General features: G+C 41.5%; 2 protein-coding genes across 4 annotated transcripts in view; one reads left to right on the top strand and one right to left on the bottom strand.

The window, feature by feature from the left end:
- LOC144030205 (uncharacterized) overlaps positions 1-3,503 on the top strand; it is a 13,224-nt gene extending 9,721 nt beyond the window's left edge. The window contains exon 3 of the mRNA XM_077536282.1: positions 1-3,503. This exon is cut by the window's left edge and continues 6,184 nt beyond it. Within this exon, the coding sequence (XP_077392408.1) occupies positions 1-3,349 (3,349 nt within the window). The 3' untranslated portion in view covers positions 3,350-3,503.
- Positions 1-22,015, bottom strand: part of gdap2 (ganglioside induced differentiation associated protein 2) — a 68,461-nt gene extending 46,446 nt beyond the window's left edge. The window contains exons 1-7 of one of the 3 annotated variants that reach the window (XM_077537059.1): positions 21,810-22,015; positions 21,107-21,324; positions 18,241-18,380; positions 18,009-18,180; positions 11,823-11,911; positions 9,971-10,047; positions 9,736-9,895 (exon numbers count right to left, since the gene is read on the bottom strand). In XM_077537059.1, coding sequence (XP_077393185.1) covers positions 9,736-9,895; positions 9,971-10,047; positions 11,823-11,911; positions 18,009-18,180; positions 18,241-18,380; positions 21,107-21,297 — 829 coding nt within the window. In that variant the 5' untranslated portion in view covers positions 21,298-21,324; positions 21,810-22,015. The remainder of the gene's footprint in view (positions 1-9,735; positions 9,896-9,970; positions 10,048-11,822; positions 11,912-18,008; positions 18,181-18,240; positions 18,381-21,106; positions 21,325-21,809) is intronic. The other 2 variants (XM_077537061.1, XM_077537060.1) reach the window with 2 other exon arrangements.
- Between the last annotated feature and the right edge of the window lie 444 nt (positions 22,016-22,459).

The raw sequence follows: 22,459 nt of genomic DNA, 5'->3' as shown, positions 1-22,459 counted from the left end.
CGACGAGGATGATGAGGATGAGGATGATGATGACGACGATGATGAAGACAACGGCGATGATGATGATGATGATGACGACGAGGATGATGATGATGACGACGAGGATGATGACGACAACGATGATGATGATGATGAAGACGATGATGATGATGATGACGATGAAGACAACGGTGATGATGACGATGACGGTGATGATGATGAAGACGATGATGACGATGACGGTGATGATGATGACGATGATGAAGACAACGGTGATGATGATGATGATGACGATGGCGACGAGGATGATGAGGATGAGGATGATGATGACGACGATGATGAAGACAACGGCGATGATGATGATGATGACGATGACGACGAGGATGATGATGATGACGACGAGGATGATGATGATGACGATGATGACGACGAGGATGATGACGACAACGATGATGATGATGATGAAGACAACGGTGATGATGATGATGACGATGGCGACGACGACGATGACGACGACGACGACGATGATGATGAAGACAACGGTGATGACGATGACGACAACGGTGATGATGATGATGACGATGACGACGACGATGACGACGACGATGATGATGACGATGATGAAGACGACGGTGATGATGATGACGATGACAACGAGGATGATGATGATGATAATGATGATGACGATGATGACGACGATGATGATGAAGACAACGGTGATGATGATGATGATGACGACGACGATGACGACGAGGATGATGACGATGATGATGATGATGATGAAGACAACGGTGATGATGATGATGACGACGATGATGATGATGATGAAGACAACGGTGATGATGATGATGATGACGATGACGACGAGGATGATGATGATGATGATGACGACGAGGATGATGACGATGATGACGACGATGATGATGATGAAGACAACGGTGATGATGATGATGATGACGACGACGATGACGACGAGGATGATGACGATGATGATGATGATGATGAAGACAACGGTGATGATGATGATGACGACGATGATGATGATGATGAAGACAACGGTGATGATGATGATGATGATAACGGTGATGATGATAATGAAGACAACGGTGATGATGATGATGATGAAGACAACGGTGGTGATGATGATGATGACGAAGACAACGGTGATGATGACGATGACGACGACGACGACAGTGATGATGATGATGATGACGACGGTGATGACGACGATGATGATGATGAAGACGACGATGACGACGACAACGGTGATGATGACGATGATGATGAAGACAATGGTGATGATGATGAAGACGACGACGACGATGATGATGAAGACGACAGGGATGATGATGATGATGAAGACAACGGTGATGATGATGATGATGACGGTGATGATGAAGACGACGGTGATGATGAAGACGACGCTGGTGATAATGATGACGACGACGATAATGATGAAGATGACGGTGATGATGATGACGATGATGATGAAGACGATGATGATGATGACGATGAAGACAACGGTGATGATGACGATGACGGTGATGATGATGAAGACGATGATGACGATGACGGTGATGATGATGACGATGATGAAGACAACGGTGATGATGATGATGATGATGACGATGGCGACGAGGATGATGAGGATGAGGATGATGATGACGACGATGATGAAGACAACGGCGATGATGATGATGATGATGACGACGAGGATGATGATGATGACGATGATGACGACGAGGATGATGACGACAACGATGATGATGATGATGAAGACGATGATGATGATGATGACGATGAAGACAACGGTGATGATGACGATGACGGTGATGATGATGAAGACGATGATGACGATGACGGTGATGATGATGACGATGATGAAGACAACGGTGATGATGATGATGATGACGATGGCGACGAGGATGATGAGGATGAGGATGATGATGACGACGATGATGAAGACAACGGCGATGATGATGATGATGACGATGACGACGAGGATGATGATGATGACGACGAGGATGATGATGATGACGATGATGACGACGAGGATGATGACGACAACGATGATGATGATGATGAAGACAACGGTGATGATGATGATGACGATGGCGACGACGACGATGATGACGACGACGACGACGACGACGATGATGATGAAGACAACGGTGATGACGATGACGACAACGGTGATGATGATGATGACGACGACGATGACGACGACGATGATGATGACGATGATGAAGACGACGGTGATGATGATGACGATGACAACGAGGATGATGATGATGATAATGATGATGACGATGAAGACAACGGTGATGACGATGACGATGAAGACAACGGTGATGATGATGATGATGATGACGATGACGATGATGATGAGGATGATGAAGATGACAGTGATGATGATGATGACGACGGTGATGATGATGATGATGAAGACGACGATGATGATGATGATGACGAAGGCGACAACGATGATGATGATGAAGACAATGGCAACGATGACAATGATGAAGACAGTGGCGACGATGACGACAACGGTGATGATGAAGACAACCGTGATAATGATGATGACGATGGCGACGATGATGATGGCGACGATGGCGACAACGATGATGAAGACAACGGTGATGATGCTGATGACGATGGTGATGAAGACAACGGTGATGATGATGATGACGACAACAATGATGATGATTATGGTGACAACGATGATGATGATGAAGACAACGGCGACGATGATGATGATGACGATGGTGACGATGATGATGACGACGATGGTGCTGACAGCGATGACGATGATAATGATGGAGATGATGACGATCGTGATGACGATGATGTCGATGACGGTGATGAGGCCGAAGATGACGAAAACGGTGATGATGATGGGGATAACGATGAAGATGAGGACAACGATAACGGCAATGACGATAATACTGATGATGATAATGATGAAGTTGATGGCAATGACGATGATGATGATGACGACGAGGATGATAATGATGACGATAACGGCAACAATGATGGCGTCGATAATGACAATGACGACGGTGATAGCAACGACGATGAGGATGATGACGGCGGAGACGATGAGAGTAATGATGATGAAGGAAATGACGACAACGGCAAAGATTGTGATGAGTCTCATGTGGTGGTCAAGGTCAAAGGCAAGAAGATCGTGTTGGAGGACACGGACGCTTTGGTCAACATTGAAGATGACAAGATCATCATCGAGTTGCCTTCTTCACACTGCGCCCACCACTGCCCACACGGTGGCCACCACACCTCAGAGGACAACTCGGAGGACACCTCTGAGGACGCTTCTCAGGACAGCTCCCAGGACAGCCTGCTCGCATCTTAAGCCCCTACACATTATATATAGTCCAGTGTATTCAACATGTATTGCCCCGGAGGTAATACACTTGGTCACATACGTCCCATCTCCAATATTTCGGCCACGTTTGTCTCCAGGAGTTTGGAACAGTCTTGGAGGGCAGCCTCAAACGACTTGGACTTGTTTGTATAAAGCCTTGAATTGGACCCTTTCAATAAGCTGCCACTTGTGAATTTCTGTGAATTTGAGTTGTTGTGTGAATGTGAAATCAAATGCATATCAAATAAACATGTCTTCCATACTTATACGTTAAACTTCATTCAACTTCCGTCCCAAACTCGCTGCAGCGCTATCTGACATCACGTAACGGTCTCGCGTGACATTTTGTTTTGCAGTTTCAACAGCTCGCTTGTGAATAATAATCTCTTTCATCCAGGACATTTCATTCTCATGGCATTGAAATGAAATACGGGCTGTTCGGTCCCTGTACGACCATTGCCAGAGTTTGGTCCGCATTGCCTGCAGTAAGTCGGATTCGTTTCCAGTGAGGATTGGACTCCGCCAAGGTTGCCCTTTGTCACCGATTCTGTTCATAACTTTTATGGACAGAATTTCTAGGCGCAACCGAGGCGTTGAGGGGGTCTGGTTTGGTGGCCTCAGCATTGCATCTCTGCTCTTTGCAGATGATGTGGTGCTGTTGGCTTCATCCAGCCGGGATCTCCAACTCTCACTGGAGCGGTTCACAGCCGAGTGTGAAGCGGTTAGGATGAAGATCAGCACCTCCAAATCCGAGACCATGGTCCTCAGTCAGAAAAGGGTGGCGTGTCCTCTCCGGGTCGGGGATGAGATTCTGCCCCAAGTGGAGGAGTTCAAGTATCTTGGTGTCTTGTTCACGAGTGAGGGCGTTGAGAGGAGCCAGCTGAGGTGGCTCGGGCATCTGGTTCGGATGCCTCCTGGACACCTCCCTGGGGAGGTGTTCCGGGCATGTCCCACCGGCGGGAGGCCCCAGGGTCGACCCAGGACACGCTGGAGAGACTATGTCTCTCGGCTGGCCTGAGAACACCTTGGAATCCCGCCCGTGGAGCTGGTTGAAGTGGCTGGGGAGAGGGGTCTGGGTTTCCCTCCTCAAGCTGCTGCCCCCACGACCCGACCTCGGATCAGTGGAAGAAGATGGATAGATGGATGGATGGATGGCATTGAAGGATCGCAACTGGAGTGTTTTGGTTGTTTTATAACCTTTCACCTTTCATGTTGCTGATTCCATAAGGAAAAAAAAAAAAAAAAAAAAAGTACGTTTCTGTCTGTTTCCGTTTTGCAGCAATTAGCATTAGAAGAGAGCTAAGTTTCATCAGTTTTCACAAATCTATTTAAAATTGTAAGTCATTTAGCTTTTTTTTCTACATGGTCCTGGTTGATCTCCTTTGCTCTGCTGCCACCTGCTGGCCGTTTGTGTAATAACTACCATTTCTGCAACCGTTCTTTGCAGTTGAGAGGCTGCATCAAAGCCTTCTGTATCCTCTAGCATAAAACAACAACAACAACAAAAACAAAAACAAAAAAAACAAAAAACGTATAAATACGTCTTTGGGACACATTAAAAAATGTATTTACACGTTATTGCGAGCAAATGAGTTCAATGAGAAACGTCTCATTCCCGTTCAATGGCAACAACACTGCCTCCGAATATCAAATGAATATCAAATATCAAACTGAATATCAAATGTTTGTCTCAAAAATAAATATACGTGCTCAACGATCCACAAACGCACATTTGACAAGTGGCAAGCATAAGTCTTGGAAAATTCACAGACAAAATTTGAAAAGACGTGAAAATCGCAGATATATTTGTGGATCTAAAAAACACATCAACATTACGAATTTGTGTGAATAATTTTGAGACCATCCTCTCCCCATAGTTCATGTCAGTAAGTTATCAGCGATATGAGGGTAGGGGAGGTGGAGTGAAGTGAGGCTACATTCAAATCTTGCTAGCAATACTATTGCTAAAAAAATAATCCTTGTGAATTGGAAAAATAAACAATCTCTCAATATCGACCACTGGTTAAACTTACTAATAAATTATATCTCAATGGAAAAAATCTCTGCCTTAAATAAAAATCAAGTATCAAGATTTAAACAAATATGGTCTATGTACATAGAATATTTTAATCTTAATTTGGCAACTTAATCCTGCCAAGATTCTGCCTGTTAACGAGAGCCACCACATCGTTACAACTTCTGTTTTCGCTGCTTCTGTATTTGGTATTTTGTATCTGATTGGTTTTATTTTTATATAGTCAGGAACCTAGTTGCTGCTAGTGGGCTCGAGCACACCACACTATACGACACTATACTCACTAACTCCTTAAGAGTTATTTCTAGTGGGCACTAAGCATCAACACTTGGTGTTACTGCATGCTAATTAGTCAATTTTCTCGACGCCGTCCCCCGTGGTCGGGCGGGGGTGGTTCTGCCCCCCCCCCCCCCCCCCATTGTCTGCTCGGTAGCGGTTGTTGTCTTGGCCGCTCCCTGGGCCCCCTGTGGGGTGCGGTGTTGGGGTGCTTTCCCTGGTGCCCGGGGCGGCGCCGTCCCGGCGCGGTCCGCTGCTCCGTGCCCGGCGGCGCGGTTCGGGGCGGGTGGGCCTCTGGTGTGCCCCGTGGCTCCCTCTCCCCTCCCCCTTCCTCCCCCCCGTCGCCTCTCCCTCCTCGCCTCCTCCCGCCCATCCTCCTCTGCCTCCCGGTCCCTTTTCCCTTGTCGCCCTCCCTCCCCCCCCCACCCCCCTCCTGCCCTGCAGCCGCCCTTTCGCCTTCTTGTCGTCTTCCCCCCGCTTCCCCCTCCCCCCTTCCCTGTCGGCCCCCCGCCCCCTCCCCCTCCCTCTCCCTGGGCCTGGGGCTCCCTCCCCGGCCCGGGCGTCGGGCTCCGGGGGCCGGGCGGGGGTTTGAGGCCTGCCCCACTCCGGGAGAACTCCTGGCGCCCCGGGCGGGCTCCGGAGGCCGGCTTGTTTGGGGGGGTGGAGGCATGGGTGGGTGGGGGATTGGGTGTTGGGGGTCGGGGTGTGTTCGGGGGTTTGGGGGCCGGGGGTGGTGGGGCCTGGGTCGTGGTGGGTGGCGGGTTTGGGTGGGGTGCGGGGGGGTCGTGGGGGGATGGGGGCTGGGGACCGGTGGGGCGCTGTGGGGGCCCGCTGGGCCTCGTTCTGCGGCCTTGGGCTCAGGGGTGTGGGCCGGGGCTGGGGCGGGGGTGTTCCGGGCGTCTGGGTCGGCTCGCCGACCGGTGTCCGCTCGGGTGGCTTGGGGGTGGCCTTGGTGCTGCCGCGGCCTGGGGATTTCGGGGGGGGGGGGGGGGGGGGGGGGGGGGCGGTGCTCGCTTTGCTGGACCGCGGTTGACGGCTTTCTTTCTTTGGTGGTGGTCCTTATGCATGCCAGATCCGTCGCACCAGCATCTACTGAAACTCAACAGAAGTAGCCTCTCCCTCCCACAGCCCCTTGAATCAGTGGGTGCTGGTGTCTGTGGATCTCACTTTGCTTTATCTATCCTTCCCTCCTTCCTCTTTTTAGTTTTTCCTCTGGTCACTTGAGATCTCAATTTATTGGAAGTTTGAGGCTTCTGGGGTTGGCATAAGACTCTGGTTTTGTAACCACGCAGGAGGGGTTTTGTTGGTGCTGGATTTCACTTTGATGGATTGGATGTACTGGCTTCTATGGATCTCACTCTGCCTTATCGATCCTTCCCTCCTTCCTCTCTTTAGTTTTTCCTCTGGTCTCTTGAGATCTCGCTAAATTTGCTGGAATTTAGAGGCTTCCGGGGTTGGCGTAAGACTTTGATTTTGTAATCATGGGGAAGGCAGGAAGTGTTTGGTCGGTGCTGGATTTCACTTTGATTTATCTTTCTTTTCTCTTTATTTTTTTTCTGACCTTTTCTCTGGTCTCCTGACCATTTAAACTTCACGACTCTGGCAAGATTCTGAAGTACCTGGTTAAGGCGAAGGGTAATGGGATATTTATAAGGCTTTAGGTGAATTAATGAGTATAAATTTATACGTATTTGCACGCACACGCACGCACGCACGCGCACGCACGCACGCAAACGCACGCACGCAAACGCACGCACACACACACACAAAAAAAAAAAAAAAAAAAAAAAAGAGCAATGATGATAAGACGTTGAATCGGTAAGACTACCGAATGAACAATTCTGAGCTCTTAAAAAAAATAAGAAAAAAAAATAAATAAATCTTGCTAGCAATACAAAAACTCCTCCCAACAAGCATTTGTAGTCAAAAAATTAATTAAATTAACACTGGAAGTGAGAGAATATTTGATCTTTTTCTCTTTCTGTGTGGGAGGATTTCCTATTGACAAATTGATTTATTTTCACATTGATATCTTTGGGGATCTACTTTGTACTGTGAATGGAAGGATTGATGAAAAGAAGTGGGAAACTTCTGCTATTAAGTTCAAGCGTGCATGTTCAGTGATCATGTGTACTCTTTGTTTTTTTTCTTTTTTGCTTGTTTTAGAGCTTAACGAGCCACATCAAGTTAATTGTTTGTTTGACACTAATATGCGAAGATGACTCGATCAGTGAGCGTGGGGAGGGAGAGATAGAGGAGCCACCGTGTCCGTGAGATTCAACGAAGAAGAAACTTTCTTCAGCCGCTGGATATCGGTTGTCAACAAGGCGTTCAAATTGGTCTGGATGACCGGGAGGCAGTGCCGTGAGAGTTACACCACAATTTTTCAATGGATCGTGAATGATTGGGCGAACGCAAAAGCCGGCATGATTTCCGAGGAGCGCACGTCAACGAGACTGACTGACAGTAGGTGTGTTTCCATTACCCTTTTTCGCAGAAATAAAAGCGATATTGAACTATTTCGATGAAGCACAATTTCGAATTTAAGAGAGTTTCGCTTCTGAGGCGCAATTCTCGGAATGTCCTGTCTCGCGAGACCTCGCTGTTCTGTAGGAGGTGCTCATGATGTTTACGGTAGACTGACACCCGGTGTAGTTATATTACTTAAAAAAAAAACACTCACCCATCATCGGGCGGTTTCGGGCATTTAGTGTTGGTGTTGTTGTGTATGTCCCTCGGCAGTCGGCAAGAAGTTCTGACACGAAAGAGAGTGGCCCCGTACTTCCTATTTCCTGTAATCCTAAAATGTTGTTGTTCCCATGCAGAGGCTGGGTAAAAGGCGGGTTACAAATTGTTAAAAGTTTCTGATGTTTTCTGGTGTCCTCCCTGCTAAATTAACCAGACGTGGCAGGACACGATTTCAAGCTCTCCTCTCCTTCAACTTCTCGAAGGAGGCTCACTCGATTACACCTCTCTCTCTTTTGCGCACATTACATGCAGTAGCCGATACAAATCACTTCAGCATGTAAAACTAAAATACAAAATCGAAATTATTAATTCTCAAAACAAATAGTAATTGCAAGTTTAATAAAAATACACATAAACAACGTGTTACATTCCTTTCCTCTGTGACCGGGCGGGTGTCACATGACTACTAATGCGCAAAAAGTGTTTCCATTACACTTTTGTGAAATACTTCTTTATCGATACCTCTCAAAAACCACCTCATGAGAGCGCAAAAACCTTTTTGCAATATTTGAAAGTTTTTTTTTCCGCAAATCTGGTGTTTCCATTACCAGCTTACTTTTGCGAAACATGCCTTTTGCGCAAAATTGAGGGTAATGGAAACGCACCTAATGAGACGGAGCCTGGTGTGTTTGATGGAAAACTTGCCCAGTTTGTTTCGGATACAGAAGACGAGGACTTTGACAGATTTGTGATTGATCAAAAGCAACGTGAGTACATTGTTATTGCTCTCTGCCTTTTTAAAAACTAGCGCTAGCATGTGCTAGCGTATGTGTTAGTGTACTGCTAATGGCATGCTACCATGTGTAGTGTCGCTGGGAGCTTGGAGGCGCTCCCAGCATGCTTTGTGGCACTGGTGATTGAAAGGGTGTTTAAAATGCAAGTTCTGTGTTAATTATTCTGCTAGTTAGTTGTCTAGTTGTTGTATTGGTTTTGGTAGTGCTTTCTAGTTTGTTGCTACGTGGTGATTTCATTTTGCCGTGACACCGTGATTGTACATGACATGGGGAAGAATGACTTGACTGCATTTTGCGAGTTGAATTTGGGTAAGCGAGATCTTCTGCTTACAATAATGAAAATGGTCACTGGTCCTCACTAACATAGCACCGTCTTTCTTTGTAAATATCTCATTTTCGATGTGGGCACATGCGGCTTATAGTCAGGTGCGGCTTATGTATGGACAAAATGCTTTTTCCTTTAGAAATGTAGTGGGTGCGGCTTATAATCAGGTGCAAGTTATAATCCAGCAATTACGGTACATTTTATAATCAGGTGCACCTTATAGTCCAGCAATTCCGGGACATTTTTTTTTTTTTACCTTCCAAGCTTCCCGGTTTCTCTGCAATGCGGATTTGCCTCTCGGGGACAACGGGCTCGCCCTCTGAGTTGCCAATGTCGGCTGGCACGAGGGGCAGGCACACCCTCTCCTCCTCCTCAGAGCGAGGATAGTAGAGTGGCAGCAATTTCCGATACACTGCCTACAGAAAATTTGCCAAATGTAGTGGGCCTGCCATGCAGGTTCGACAATATACACTGATCAAAGTTGGACAAACCTCCTCTGTCTCGGACACAGCGAACACCACTGCCTCGATGCTGCTTCCATGCTTCTCCAGGAACCTACGGACTGTTCCTGTGGACAAATGCAAACGATATAATAAGTCTGCACACCCCTGCTGAAATGTCAAGCTTTTTTTTTTTTTAATTGACCAAGATACAGGAAATCATTTCAAAATTTTGTCCAGCATTAATGTGACTCGCAACAAGGGGGGAAAAAAAATAAAAAATCAACTTTCAAGAAAGGAAGTACAAAAACTGACATAACTGGGGAAGCGGCTGTTCGGAATTAACCCATCACATTAAACTCAAAGGGAGTCACCACACACCTGACATGGTTGAACGTAACTGCAATTAACACCAAATAAAGTTCAACTGTTCTACGAGGGGGGAAATAATATTTTATGAAAATAAGGCGAGACCTCACGGAGACCTCTTCTTTGTTTCTCCCCTAATGATGACATCATGTCTTTGCTGCGCTAATAAACGTGTTCATTTTGACAATATTTTTTTTTTAAATTTAGTTTTAGTTATAGTCTTTTGACTAAAAATAATTAAAGTTTTATTCATAATTTAGTCATCTGATTGTATTTTAGTTTTAATCCAATTTTAGTTGATGAAAATAAAGTGGCAACATTATCTTTATACGTCTGGTCTATGGTGCATGATGTCAAGACTCGCAAAAGAAAAGACACTTAAAATCACCCAAGCGTGTGAGAAAATGTTCTATGGTCCAATGAAACCAAGGTTGAACTTTGTGGCCATAAGGTATGTTTGGTGCAAATAAAAAGCTGTTAATTCAGAAAAATTAAAAATAGTGAAAGATGTGTGCTGAACCTCATTTAACATGATTTAGAATGTGATTGGCTAATCCTTGAAACAGCCACCTAACCCAATTTAAGAGGGTGTGCACACTACAGGTAAAGGTAAATGAGATGACTGACTGATGCGTCGCTTTTTACCAATCTGCAACGATGGTTAAAGCTTGACATCAATTTGTCAGCAATCATGTATTTTGGCATTAACAACACGGATGCTTCACTAAAGCAAAAGGTAGCAGGTCTGGGCAGCAAGCTCAGCGGTGCTTCAGGCAAACCACCTGAGGATGGCAAGCGTATATGTTTATGGTGGGGAGCGTGAGCTTGTACTTGGAGGCTCAAGGCAAAGTTGAGTTGACAACTGAAAATATTGAAATGACATCATCCACTGGGGAATTCTGACTCAACTATCAACTTAAAGTCTGTTAAAATAAATAAATAAATAAATAAATCTGTCAGGAAGCGAAATTAAGTCGTTCAACCCCTGGCACAGACTTCACTTGTTTAGTTTCACTTCCCCTTTACAAAATATTTATTCTTTTTGTCAAATTGAGCATAGCAGTCTTTCTCAAATAGTGTGGTGGGCCATGCATACTAGAATAAATTGTAACTGCAGCTCCACCACAGTAGGTGGCAGTGGCACACCCATCGTCAGAGAGCGTGCAGGGAATATTACAAGAAGTGCAGTGAACAGAGAGAGACTTAAAAACAATGTCAATAAAGTTTTAGTTGTAAGCTCATCTATATATCTATTTTTATTTAATGTTAACTGATAAGCAATGTCATGTGCAGGTTATTGTTCACATTAATGGTGAAAAAGTTTTGTAATGATTTATCTTCGTCTCTTTTTTTTTAAAATATACAACCAAATCGGGCGTTTGAACAGGGGTGTGTAGACTATTTATATCTACTGTAAATAAAGGTTTCATCTTCAAGCTAAAGAACATAAAATCTGATGCTGTAATTCCCAATCTGTAAATTCCACTGTTGTATTATACTGTCATTATCATAATGTATGTATTGTGTGTCTTACTGAAAGCGATATGTGTGGCGTCCTCCAACGGGTATCCTCGTTTGGCGGTGGTCACGACGCTGAGGCCAACAGATGCCATCGACTGTTCCCTTGTTTGAAGGAGACAATCATTATGTCAGTGCTCATGTTTCATAAGCTTTCTCCTTTGAAATACAGTGCAACCTCTGATGTGCAAATAGAAGAATTCCCATCTTAGGTTAGTGAGTCATAAGGGTACATGTTCAAGTGTTTTTTTTTGTTTTTTTTTTGTCTACAGTAATATACGGCAGGGGTGTCCAAACCTTTTCATTTGAGGGCCACATACAGAAACTCAGAAGGACGCAAGGGCCACATAATGTTATGAAGAGAAATTGTGTTTAGTCCTAAAAATTGTACAAATAATTTATTTGTGCTTTTGCATATTTAGAAAAGTGCTACAGTATAGAAACCAATTTACTTGTAATATGGCAGTAGGGTTATTATAGTTTTGGAATTTTTCATTTTAGTGAGTTTTTATTAGTTTTCAGGGTGGTTCTGTTAGTTTTTATTAGTTTAGTTCTTTAAAAAATGCTTAGTGTTAGTTTCGTTTGTTAGTTTTAGTATTAATATTGGTTATTCTTTTTAAATGTGTCATACTTGTGCACAATATTTATATTACACCATGGGAGTCATTCCTGTTCATAAAAGTGGAGAAAGACACACGTTTAATAACTAAAGACCAATATCATTGTTGCCACAGTTCTCAAAAATTCTAGAAAAATTATTTTCATATAGATTGGATAATTTTATTGAGAAACATAAGCTCTTAAGTGAAACCCAATATGGGTTTAGAGAAAAACGGACCACCTCAATGGCAGTCATGGAGCTTGTAGAAGCAATATCTACCGAAATAGATAATAAAAAATTTACTGTTGGGATTTTTATGGATTTAAAAAAAGCTTTTGATACTATAGATCATTCTATATTAATGAATAAATTAAATAAATATGGAATAAGAGGTTTAGCTTATAAGTGGATGAAAAGTTATTTGGAAAATAGATATCAGTATGTGCAGTTTAATAATGTACAATCAGAACACATGAAGATCACTCATGGAGTTCCCCAAGGGTCTGTGCTCGGCCCTAAATTATTTATACTGTATATAAACGATATTTGCTGTGTCTCAAAAACATTGAAAAGTGTCTTATTTGCTGATGATACAACTTTCTATTGTTCAGGAGAAAACCTGAAGCAGCTTCTGACTACTGTGGAGTATGAATTGAATATATTAAAAAAATGGTTTGATGTAAATAAATTATCATTGAATTTAAATAAAACCAAGTTCATAGTTTTTGGCACGAGACAAATCACTCATCAAGTCAAAATTATGGTGAATTCAATTGAAATAGAAAGGGTGAATGAAAATAAATTCCTTGGAATTATTATCGATGATAAATTATGTTGGAAGCCACACATAGAAACTGTTAAAAGGAAAATGTCAAAAATCATAGGGATACTCTATAAAAGTAAGGATGTTTTAAACATGAAATCATTATATATATTATATAGTTCATTATTATTACCATATTTGACCTATTGTGTGGAATTATGGGGAATGGCATATAAAACAAATACTAACACCGTTTTCAAATTGCAAAAGAAAGCTATAAGAATTATTAATGGATCAAAGTATACAGAGCCAACACATCCACTATTTATTAAATTAAATGCAATGAAATTTTATGACTTGGTGGATTTTAAAATAGCACAAATAATGTATAAAGTTTATAACAATTTACTCTGCCACAGTACTCAGAAGTTATTTGAAATTAGACACAGTCCTTATGATATAAGGGGTACAAGGGTGTACAAAAAACCCAAAACAAGAACAAATATTAAGCAAAGGTGTGTATCTGTAAAAGGTGTTGATCTGTGGAATCATTTGGAAATTGCTCTGAAAAATTGTGATTCAATGCTGGAGTTTAAAAAAATGTTTAAAAGTAAAGTTCAAAAAAATTATCTATGTCAGACCAGTATATGAAAAATGTACATGTGAGTATGTGTAAATGATCTAGATAGGTATTATGGTATATGTTTAGTAAATTTATGTATATATGTTTTTGGTAAATGTGAATATGTTAAGTGCACTTGTGTGTATATATATATATATATATATATATATATATATAACTTGGGTTATATATATCATTTATTATTGTATTATTATATTTTAATAATTAGTAAATTAAAATTGTATTAATAATGAATTAAGTTTAAATATATTTAGTAAAAGGGGTAGGACTAGATAAGTTTTTAACTTCTTCCTACTCCCTTTTGAACATGTAAGTTATGATTAATTGAATGATTATGTTATTGGGATTTTCTTCTCTTTTGATTGTTGTTGTTTTTTGTTTTATCTCTGCTGTTCATCTGTTTATATGTTCAAAAAAATAATAAAAGGAAAAGGAAAGGAAAGGAAAGGAGCAACATCATCTTTTGGTGCTTTTCTATTGGCTGCTGCTAGATGACGTCACTTCTGTGTGACATACTTTCAAACGTCACTATTCCGGTTTATATCAAAATAATTCTACAAAAATCACATTTAAAATCATCCCCAAAAGCGCATGCATTTTAGTTAGTTTTGTAAACATAAAATGTAGTTTCAGTTAGTTTTCGTTTTTTAAAAAGCATTTTCATTTTTATTTTGGTACCAATATTGTTTTTTGAATTTTAGTTTTAGTTTTTTTCATTAGTTTTAGTTAACTAGAATAACCTTTAATGGCACCTGTTTTTCGATACCATCCGTTCTTATTTTGACCATCTCCAAACATTTTAGTTTTGTTTATTTTATTTGAACTGAGTCAAATGCCATTTTTAGCATATGTTGCGGGCCACTGAAAAATGGATGTCGGGCCGCAAATGGCCCCCGGGCCGTCGTTTGGACACCCTGATATACGGTAAGTGCTTCAGTGTGATGATGGTTAGTGATCGGCAGCAGCCATGATGATTGCTGCTTCTGTTCAGTGATGTTTAATTCTGTTACTTTTTTTATTTTGGTAGGTTGCTATTTACTGCTTTTGTTGCCATTCACATGTTGGTTTGATAGGTGATATTAAAGGCGCTGTCTGCCAGTTTCACTCTGGAAAAGGCACTTTTTAAATACAGGATGCACACACTTTAACTCCTTCTCAGTCTACTCCTCTAGGCTTAAGTTAATGTATGGTTGCGATTTTTTTAATTTACCCCCAACCTCCAGCCTATATTTTACCATATTGTGTTTGTTTTGACAACAACGGGACGTTTCTGGGTGGTGTCTGTGGACAGACGGTTGTTTCCCCCTCCACCCAATCGCAGAGCGGGGGTTTGGAGTGGGCGTGGCTGGAGCGGCGGGGGGGCGTGTAGGCAGACGGGTTGTTTGTTTACGAGTAGAGTGATTAGAGTGATCAGAGGCAGGGGGGCGGTGGGCAGAGGCAGGGGGTGTGAACGTTGAGCTCGTGTGGGTTGAGCCATGGGAGGCGCCCATTTTGAATTGTTTGTTTACAAACAGAAACGGTTCGTTTAGTAACAGAAACTGTCAAACCTACTGACAGGCCCTTTAAGCCTGCTTCTTGTGAACTTAGGACTTGGATTTGGACATTCTTTGACAAGTGCTGCTTTTTGAGTGAAAATGTAGACGGCTATGTTCACTATTTGCATTAGCCACTGGCTGCCATATGTTGTCAGTGCTTCACATGTGGTAACCTGTAATGTTTTACATTATATTAACGGTTAACGTCATTTTATACAAAAAAAAATTATAAGATACAAAAGGTATGTTAAATGAGAGGTAGTGTTTCACTACTTTGAATGTACAGTACAACTATCACAACAGTTTAACAATGATACACAAAGGAAAAGGAATAAAACACAATTAATTCTATGATGCTGGCTGACTTTCATGCTTGTCCAATTAAAAACGAGTTATGTAAACCATATAAAACAATGAATGTTGAATCGTTCAAGGCTCAAATTGTCATCAAACTTTGATTACCAAGTGCAATTCTGTGTTAACATTTTTACTAGTGATGTTCAAATACCTCGAAGCTTGGTTCGGTCATCCTGAATCACGCGGCTTCAAAAAGGTGCTTCGGAGCTTGTATCATTCTGCAAGTATCACGTGACTGATGACCTTCGAAGCTTCATTCGTCACAGCGCTTATTGACGGGCCGAAACGCTTTGGTGGCTGGTGGCCCGCGGAATCACGAGCTGGCATTTATGTGGTTCATTGGCAAAGAAGCTCCCGTTAAGTTCAATGTTGGTCGTCCTCTGTGTACCGTAACTTTCTTTTGGTGCAGTTGGTGTGGGTTCGCTTCCCCGCCCGGGAGACGATGTTAGTGTGAGTGAGTGGGGAAAAACGTTTTGGTTCTCTGTTCAAGGCTACTTATATTAAATTCTTAATATTAAGGGTCTCATTTAATTAATATATACTCAATACCAAGCATAGTGAAATTTAAATTGAATTAATAATATTGCTTGCAACTGTTGCCTCATTTTAACTGAGTATATCTGGTGATTTCTTTATTTTTATTTCTTTATTTTTTTCATCACAGTGAATGACGCATATTCTCCAAGCTGCAAAATTAGAGAACGTGAGGAGCCGCATAAAATCTTCGAGTGTGGAAGTTCTTTTAATTTATTTATTTTTAAATACAAACTTCTAAATTAGTGCTGTCAAATGATTACAATTTTTTAATCTGATTAATATCACTTTTTAATTTTGATTAATCACGATTAATCAGCTAAATTACTTGCGTATTCGCCTAATATAAAATAAATACAAAATACTGTAATATTTTGACATTAACGCATTTTATTATCTGAATGTCCTTTGCAAACATTGATTAAATGCATGTACGCAATTGCATGCATGCGTGTATTGATCGAAATGTAACAGCATCATATCAATTCAGCAATTATTAATTCAACGCAAATTACTTTTGTTTTATCTAAAGTCCCGTTGGGGTGTTTTTTTAAAGCGAAATTTACCACCGAGCACACCAACTGGAGTCATCCCGCTCATCTTGGAACAACAGGCGTAGGAAATGCCGTGCATTGACCTAATCACTGACCTTCAATGTAACCATCCGCGGTTACGTTCAAGGCCCAAGCGCGGTAAAAAAAAATAGTGCGATTAATATGCATTAATATGTGATTAATGCAACATTTTTCTGTGATTAATTAATCTATTACGCTTTAACTTTGACAGCCCTATTCTAAATACATATGACAAACAAGTACTCCTGTTTATTAAACATCAATATACACATGCCAATCATATTTTATTTATGATTTGTTCTTAGCACAGACTTCTATAAATAATACATGCTCTGTCTCTGATTTATTTAGACTTTTATTGATGAAAATTCTGAGTGATTGTTTCACACTTCAATGGCATAGGTTGCTTTTACTTCTTTCGTCCACTAGATGTCCCATATGGTGTTTTCACTGAAGCATGAAAGCTCCAGATCTTTTTCAGCACAATTTGAAAGATAGCCTCAAAGGTTCACAAAGCTTCACCCGCACATCTCTAATTTTACATTAACTGTGATTGCAAGTGCCTTCAATGATGCCTACCAAAAGCAATTGGAGACAACTGGCTGGTGCTTGAAGACCAATACTGTCATGCACTTAGCGGTGTTTTGTACACACTGCTGGATTTAGCAAAGCCTTGCTATGTTTACTTATTTGGATTGTTAATATTGGGGGAGACAAACATTTTCCTATGTTGGCTTGAGTTCCATTTCTGGTTTTATGGTTATCACCAAACCTCCACAAAAACAGCTAACAAGCGAAATTAACTTGTGGTTAATACTTTAGCTCATGGGGGCAAACTTGAGCTCAAGAGCCACATTTACTTTTTAAAATAGCCCAAGCAACAGATGATGTAAAACATACTTTTAAATGTTGATGTTAAATATCTGACATTATTTCTTTTAATAACAAACATATTCATTCTCATTATTAAGAATTAATTTAATTGCAACTAATAAGATAATGGATGGATGGATAACTATTTCATAACATTACGATATGATACTAAAACTAACATGGTCATAATTAGAATTTTTACATTCAAAACGCCCGCGACCCTTGTGAGGAATAAGCGGTCAAGAAAATGGATGGATGGATGGATACATTCAAAACGTGTTCTAAGAAAATGAAAAGAATCAATCAGGTTGTGGTTCTTACGTGGCCAACTGCAGGATGTTCCTATAGCAGCTGTACAGAGAGCTCTCTGCCGCTGTTCGGTACTTTGCTTTGTACTTTGGTCCCACTGTGTGGATGATGAACCTCGCTGCCAGATTGAAGCCTTTCGTATGCTTCGCCTCTCCTGTGCGGCATCCTGCACGGGAAACAACACCTGCACAGTGTAAAAATATCCCACCATTTTTAGAACACTCGAGCGAAACTTGGTAGACACCTTTAAGTTTGAACAGTTCATCTTTCAGCTCGGGTCCTGCCAGTTGATGGATGCGTTCTGATACAGGGTTCTTGTCGTTGAGCAGTTCATTGCTGGTGTTGGTGATGGCGGTGCAGTTCAGCAGCGCTACATCACCAGTGCTGTGGGCAAGAAGATAGAAATGCAAATTATTTTGGCTTCCAAAGTAGCATCAGAGCCATGGCCAGCAATTTTTCTCAATCTTTTGTCAGTTCTCTATAAACGGCACCAAAATTGGGGACAAAGTCGACCCAGGAAATGTTCGCTGTTTGCGCTAGCCGTAAGAGAGGCGGAATACCGCCTATGTCTGCTTGTAGGAATGCAACACAACAATACCAAGACAAGGGAAGTTGAATGATTTTCATATGGAACACTTGTCAATCACGCCCTGTTGTGTTAAAAACAATGATTGCTGCCCAACAAGTAGTTTACACATCACTGTTTGGTGTAACATTAAATTGCCTAATCGTGATAATTGGTTTTTAACACTACAAGGTACCCTTTCTGGGATGCCGTCGCTGTGTAAACACGCACACACGCATCATTAGCGCGTTAAATCGAGGTTACACTGTATTAAAGTGAAGGAAAATTGTGGTCTGTAGAGTGAGTCTACATCATAATTCCTCTTTGTGGAAGATCACATGATATGTCAGCTGCTCAGCATGGCGACTGACTCAGTGTGAGCACCTCTTTGTGGTAGCAGCTCGCCTGTGTCCGTTTATAGGGAATACTCGCATTCCTGACATGCTAACATGACGGCCGTGCCCCCAAGGTACCACACTCTTTCTTGACCTTGTGACCACTTAAATGTGCTCAATGAGCGTCTGAGCTGGCACAAAAGATACTTTTTTCTTTTTTTTTACACAGAACCCAGCAAAATATTTCCACTTATATATTGGTGTGTGTGTGTGCGTGCTTGAACGAGGGGGTGTCCTTTAAAAACAATTGTATAGTAATAGTATTGTAAATACATAAATAAATATAAAATAAAAAATATCCAAAACAGGTAATTTTATATCCCCGTATAGTTTCCTTAAATTAATCTTATATGAAATTATTGGCTATTTTCAGAGATCTTTTCTTCATTTATTTATAAAATACATATTTTATATAGACTACACAAAAGTATGACGAAAAGTATGGTACTAATGATTTTTCACAGAATGCAGTAGAGTGAAAAGAATTAAAATAAATACAACTCAGGGCTTCAAGTAACATTCAAGTACGCCTACCATTCCATGAGGGTTCACTTCTAATAAATTAACTGTTTCAGAGTTTGCGTTTTAGGAGCACTAGAATGTGAGCTTGTTGTGAAGGCCTGACTGTGATGTCTCAGTACCCTGAACATTAAGGGGCACCATATAAAAGGACTACATGATAGAGAAGACATACTGTTTACAAAAAGAGAGATGGATGCTGCGTTGGCTCTGTGTGTTGAGCTGAACATGCAATTAAAACAAATTATTAAAATTGTGAAACCTTTTAAATAGTTTGATATTATGGTAGAACAGTACTTCATTTCCCAGAATTATTTGCTTTATCCATGTGTTTAAAATGGCTCCCCAAAATTCTATAGCACCTTTGAGCACACTAGTGAAATACACCATCTCATTCTGATATGTGATGAGAATGAGTTTTTCCTGAATTGTATTCACTTCAATTCCACTTCCAGCAATTCAAATTCAATTCAACATCCAGTGGGGTGGGGTTGGGACAATCCAAATTCAAATTCATCCATTGAATTGAATTGTGAATTTTGCACAGCACTGTAATACACTATGTAGATCAGAGGGTCACCAACTCTGGTCCTCGAGGGCACCTATCCAGCATGTGTTGGAAGTTTCTCTCCTCCAATGCACCTGATTCAAACGATTAGGATCATTATCAGGTTTCTGAAGAGCTTGCTAATCATATGAATCAGGTGTGTTGGAGGATGGAATCATCTGAAACATGCTGGATAGGTGCCAGCTGCATAATTTTCCAATGAAATGAGAGGCTTCTTGTTTTGTAAAATGATAGTTTACAAATACAAACATTTTGTATCTGCACTTACTGTATATTGCTTTGCATTAAAACAAAGGGCCACTAGATATGGCATTAGGTTGTATGTAGACCCCGAACTACAAAATTTGACATCCCTGATACATTTTCCAGTCAACCAGACAGATACTATACATTTAGAATTGTTTGAGCTCAGTGGAGGTCTCCACTGCAGCAACTGACATTCATGTTCACTGTTATGTGGTATGTGGCCTGGTTCTTTGTCATACTAAAGTCAGTGATCACATCATTTAGAGACACTGAATTCAGTCTAATTTGTAAATAATCGTGTCTTCTTCTTTCAGTGAAGTGGATCGATTAGGCTAATCATTAAGTGGGTGTGTTTCTTTAGGGCGGCACGGTGATTGAGTGGTTAGCACGTCCGCCTCCCAGTTCTGGACTTGGGTTTGAGTCCAGGCTCCGGCCTTCCTGGGTGGAGTTTGCATGTTCTCCCCGTGCCTGTGTTGATCTTCTCCGGGTACTCCGGTCTCCTCCCACATTCCAAAGACATGCACCGCAGGTTAATTGGGCGCTCCAAATTGTCCCTAGGTGTGCGTGTGAGTGTGGATGGTTGTTCGTTTTTGTGTGCTCTGCGATTGGTTGGCAACCAGTCCAGGGTGTCCCCCGCCTACTGCCCAGAACCAGCTGAGATAGGCACCAGCTCCTCTGTGACCCTTGTGAGGAATAAGCGGTCAAGAAAATGGATGGATGGATGTTTCTTTAGATGTTTTGTTTTACCTTACAAATTGATGTAAAAACTATATGAAGTTGTTAGATATGTTGGTGTTTTTTTTCCAGAAAGACTCACAAGAGGATGATTTTGCAGTTGATGTCTGGCCTGAAGGGGAAGGGCGAAGGGAAGAACTGCTGGCTGAGCAGGCTGTCACTCAGATCCCGCGGAATGTGCTCACCATCATCTTCCAGCTGCTGCCACGTGGGGAGGGTCTGAATGTCCACAAACTGGGAGCGAGCACCCAGCGGATCCATCCCCTCGGGCATCCCAGGTTCAAGCCTTCATGAAAAGCCCTAATTAGCAACATAGGAGCATGCTTGGAATTTATTTATTTAAACTCTGTTCAACAACATTGAGGATGATTGATCAGTCAGGTCATAGGAGTTTTACAATTCTTCCAGGAATCATATGCTTATTCCTTAAGCATTTTGTTTCCATCTTACAAATTTACCCATCTCATTTTTTTTTATACAATATCCCCGCACACGTCCAAGTCGTCAACTAAATTGCATTATTTGCCATTATTTTGTACTATACTGCAGTAATGAGCTTCACCGCATCAAGCCCTTAACATATAAGTGTTAGGGTCTTTTGTTGGCGGTACATCATGTCTAGCTGTGGTTTCACAGCACCACTGCTTGTGATAACACATCGAATCATCACTTTAACGTCCTTTCCAAAACGATTATGAATGTATTTTCGACACGATCTTCTTGAGTAGTTTTGTGAATGCATTCGCAAGAGGCTAGTGGGCAATTTAAAGTTTCCATTTACGTACCTCTGCTGTTGTAATGCACAGAGGCAGTGGTGGGTGTCCACGTCAAATAAAATAAAATAAATAAATAACCAAAAACCTCGCCCCAACAACTTCAATCAAATACTCAACATACACTCGAAAACAAAAACGAATGTGTTAATTGATGTGGTTTTTCAGATAGCCGTCATGCTAGGAGTTACGTCAGTGAAATTTAAAAGTAGCAGGGATACGCCAATCTACATCCGGTTTCTAATTTCAAATTAAAACTCGTGTCTTCTCATATCAAATCATGTCGTGGCTGTAATACTTTAAGTACAGTATACAAAACCTATATCTTACAATTGTGGATTGAATTTGGTCATTAACCACCACATCTTAAATTCAAGTATGGTCAACTCAATTCAACCACCACATCTTATACTACGCTCACGCAAACTAAAGTCATATTCTCGTGACGTTAAAAATAGCTTTTATTTTGTATATGCACTGTTCTTGTTTACGTTGCTCCAGTATACTGACACAACAGGGACGTCCTCTTAACTACAAGTCAGCTGAATCATTCATAACACGTCTTCTGTTTTTGTGGAAGTTGCATTTTTTTTTCTCCGGAAGTCACGTCTCTGAACGGAGATGAAAACAAGTGGACTTACCACTTTTGTCGTGACTTGGCT

Source organism: Festucalex cinctus, chromosome 11 (genome assembly GCF_051991245.1).
Source record: "Festucalex cinctus isolate MCC-2025b chromosome 11, RoL_Fcin_1.0, whole genome shotgun sequence".
Lineage (NCBI taxonomy): Eukaryota > Metazoa > Chordata > Actinopteri > Syngnathiformes > Syngnathidae > Festucalex > Festucalex cinctus.
Note: the sequence above shows the minus strand (reverse complement) of the source record. Positions and strands in the feature narration are given on the sequence as shown.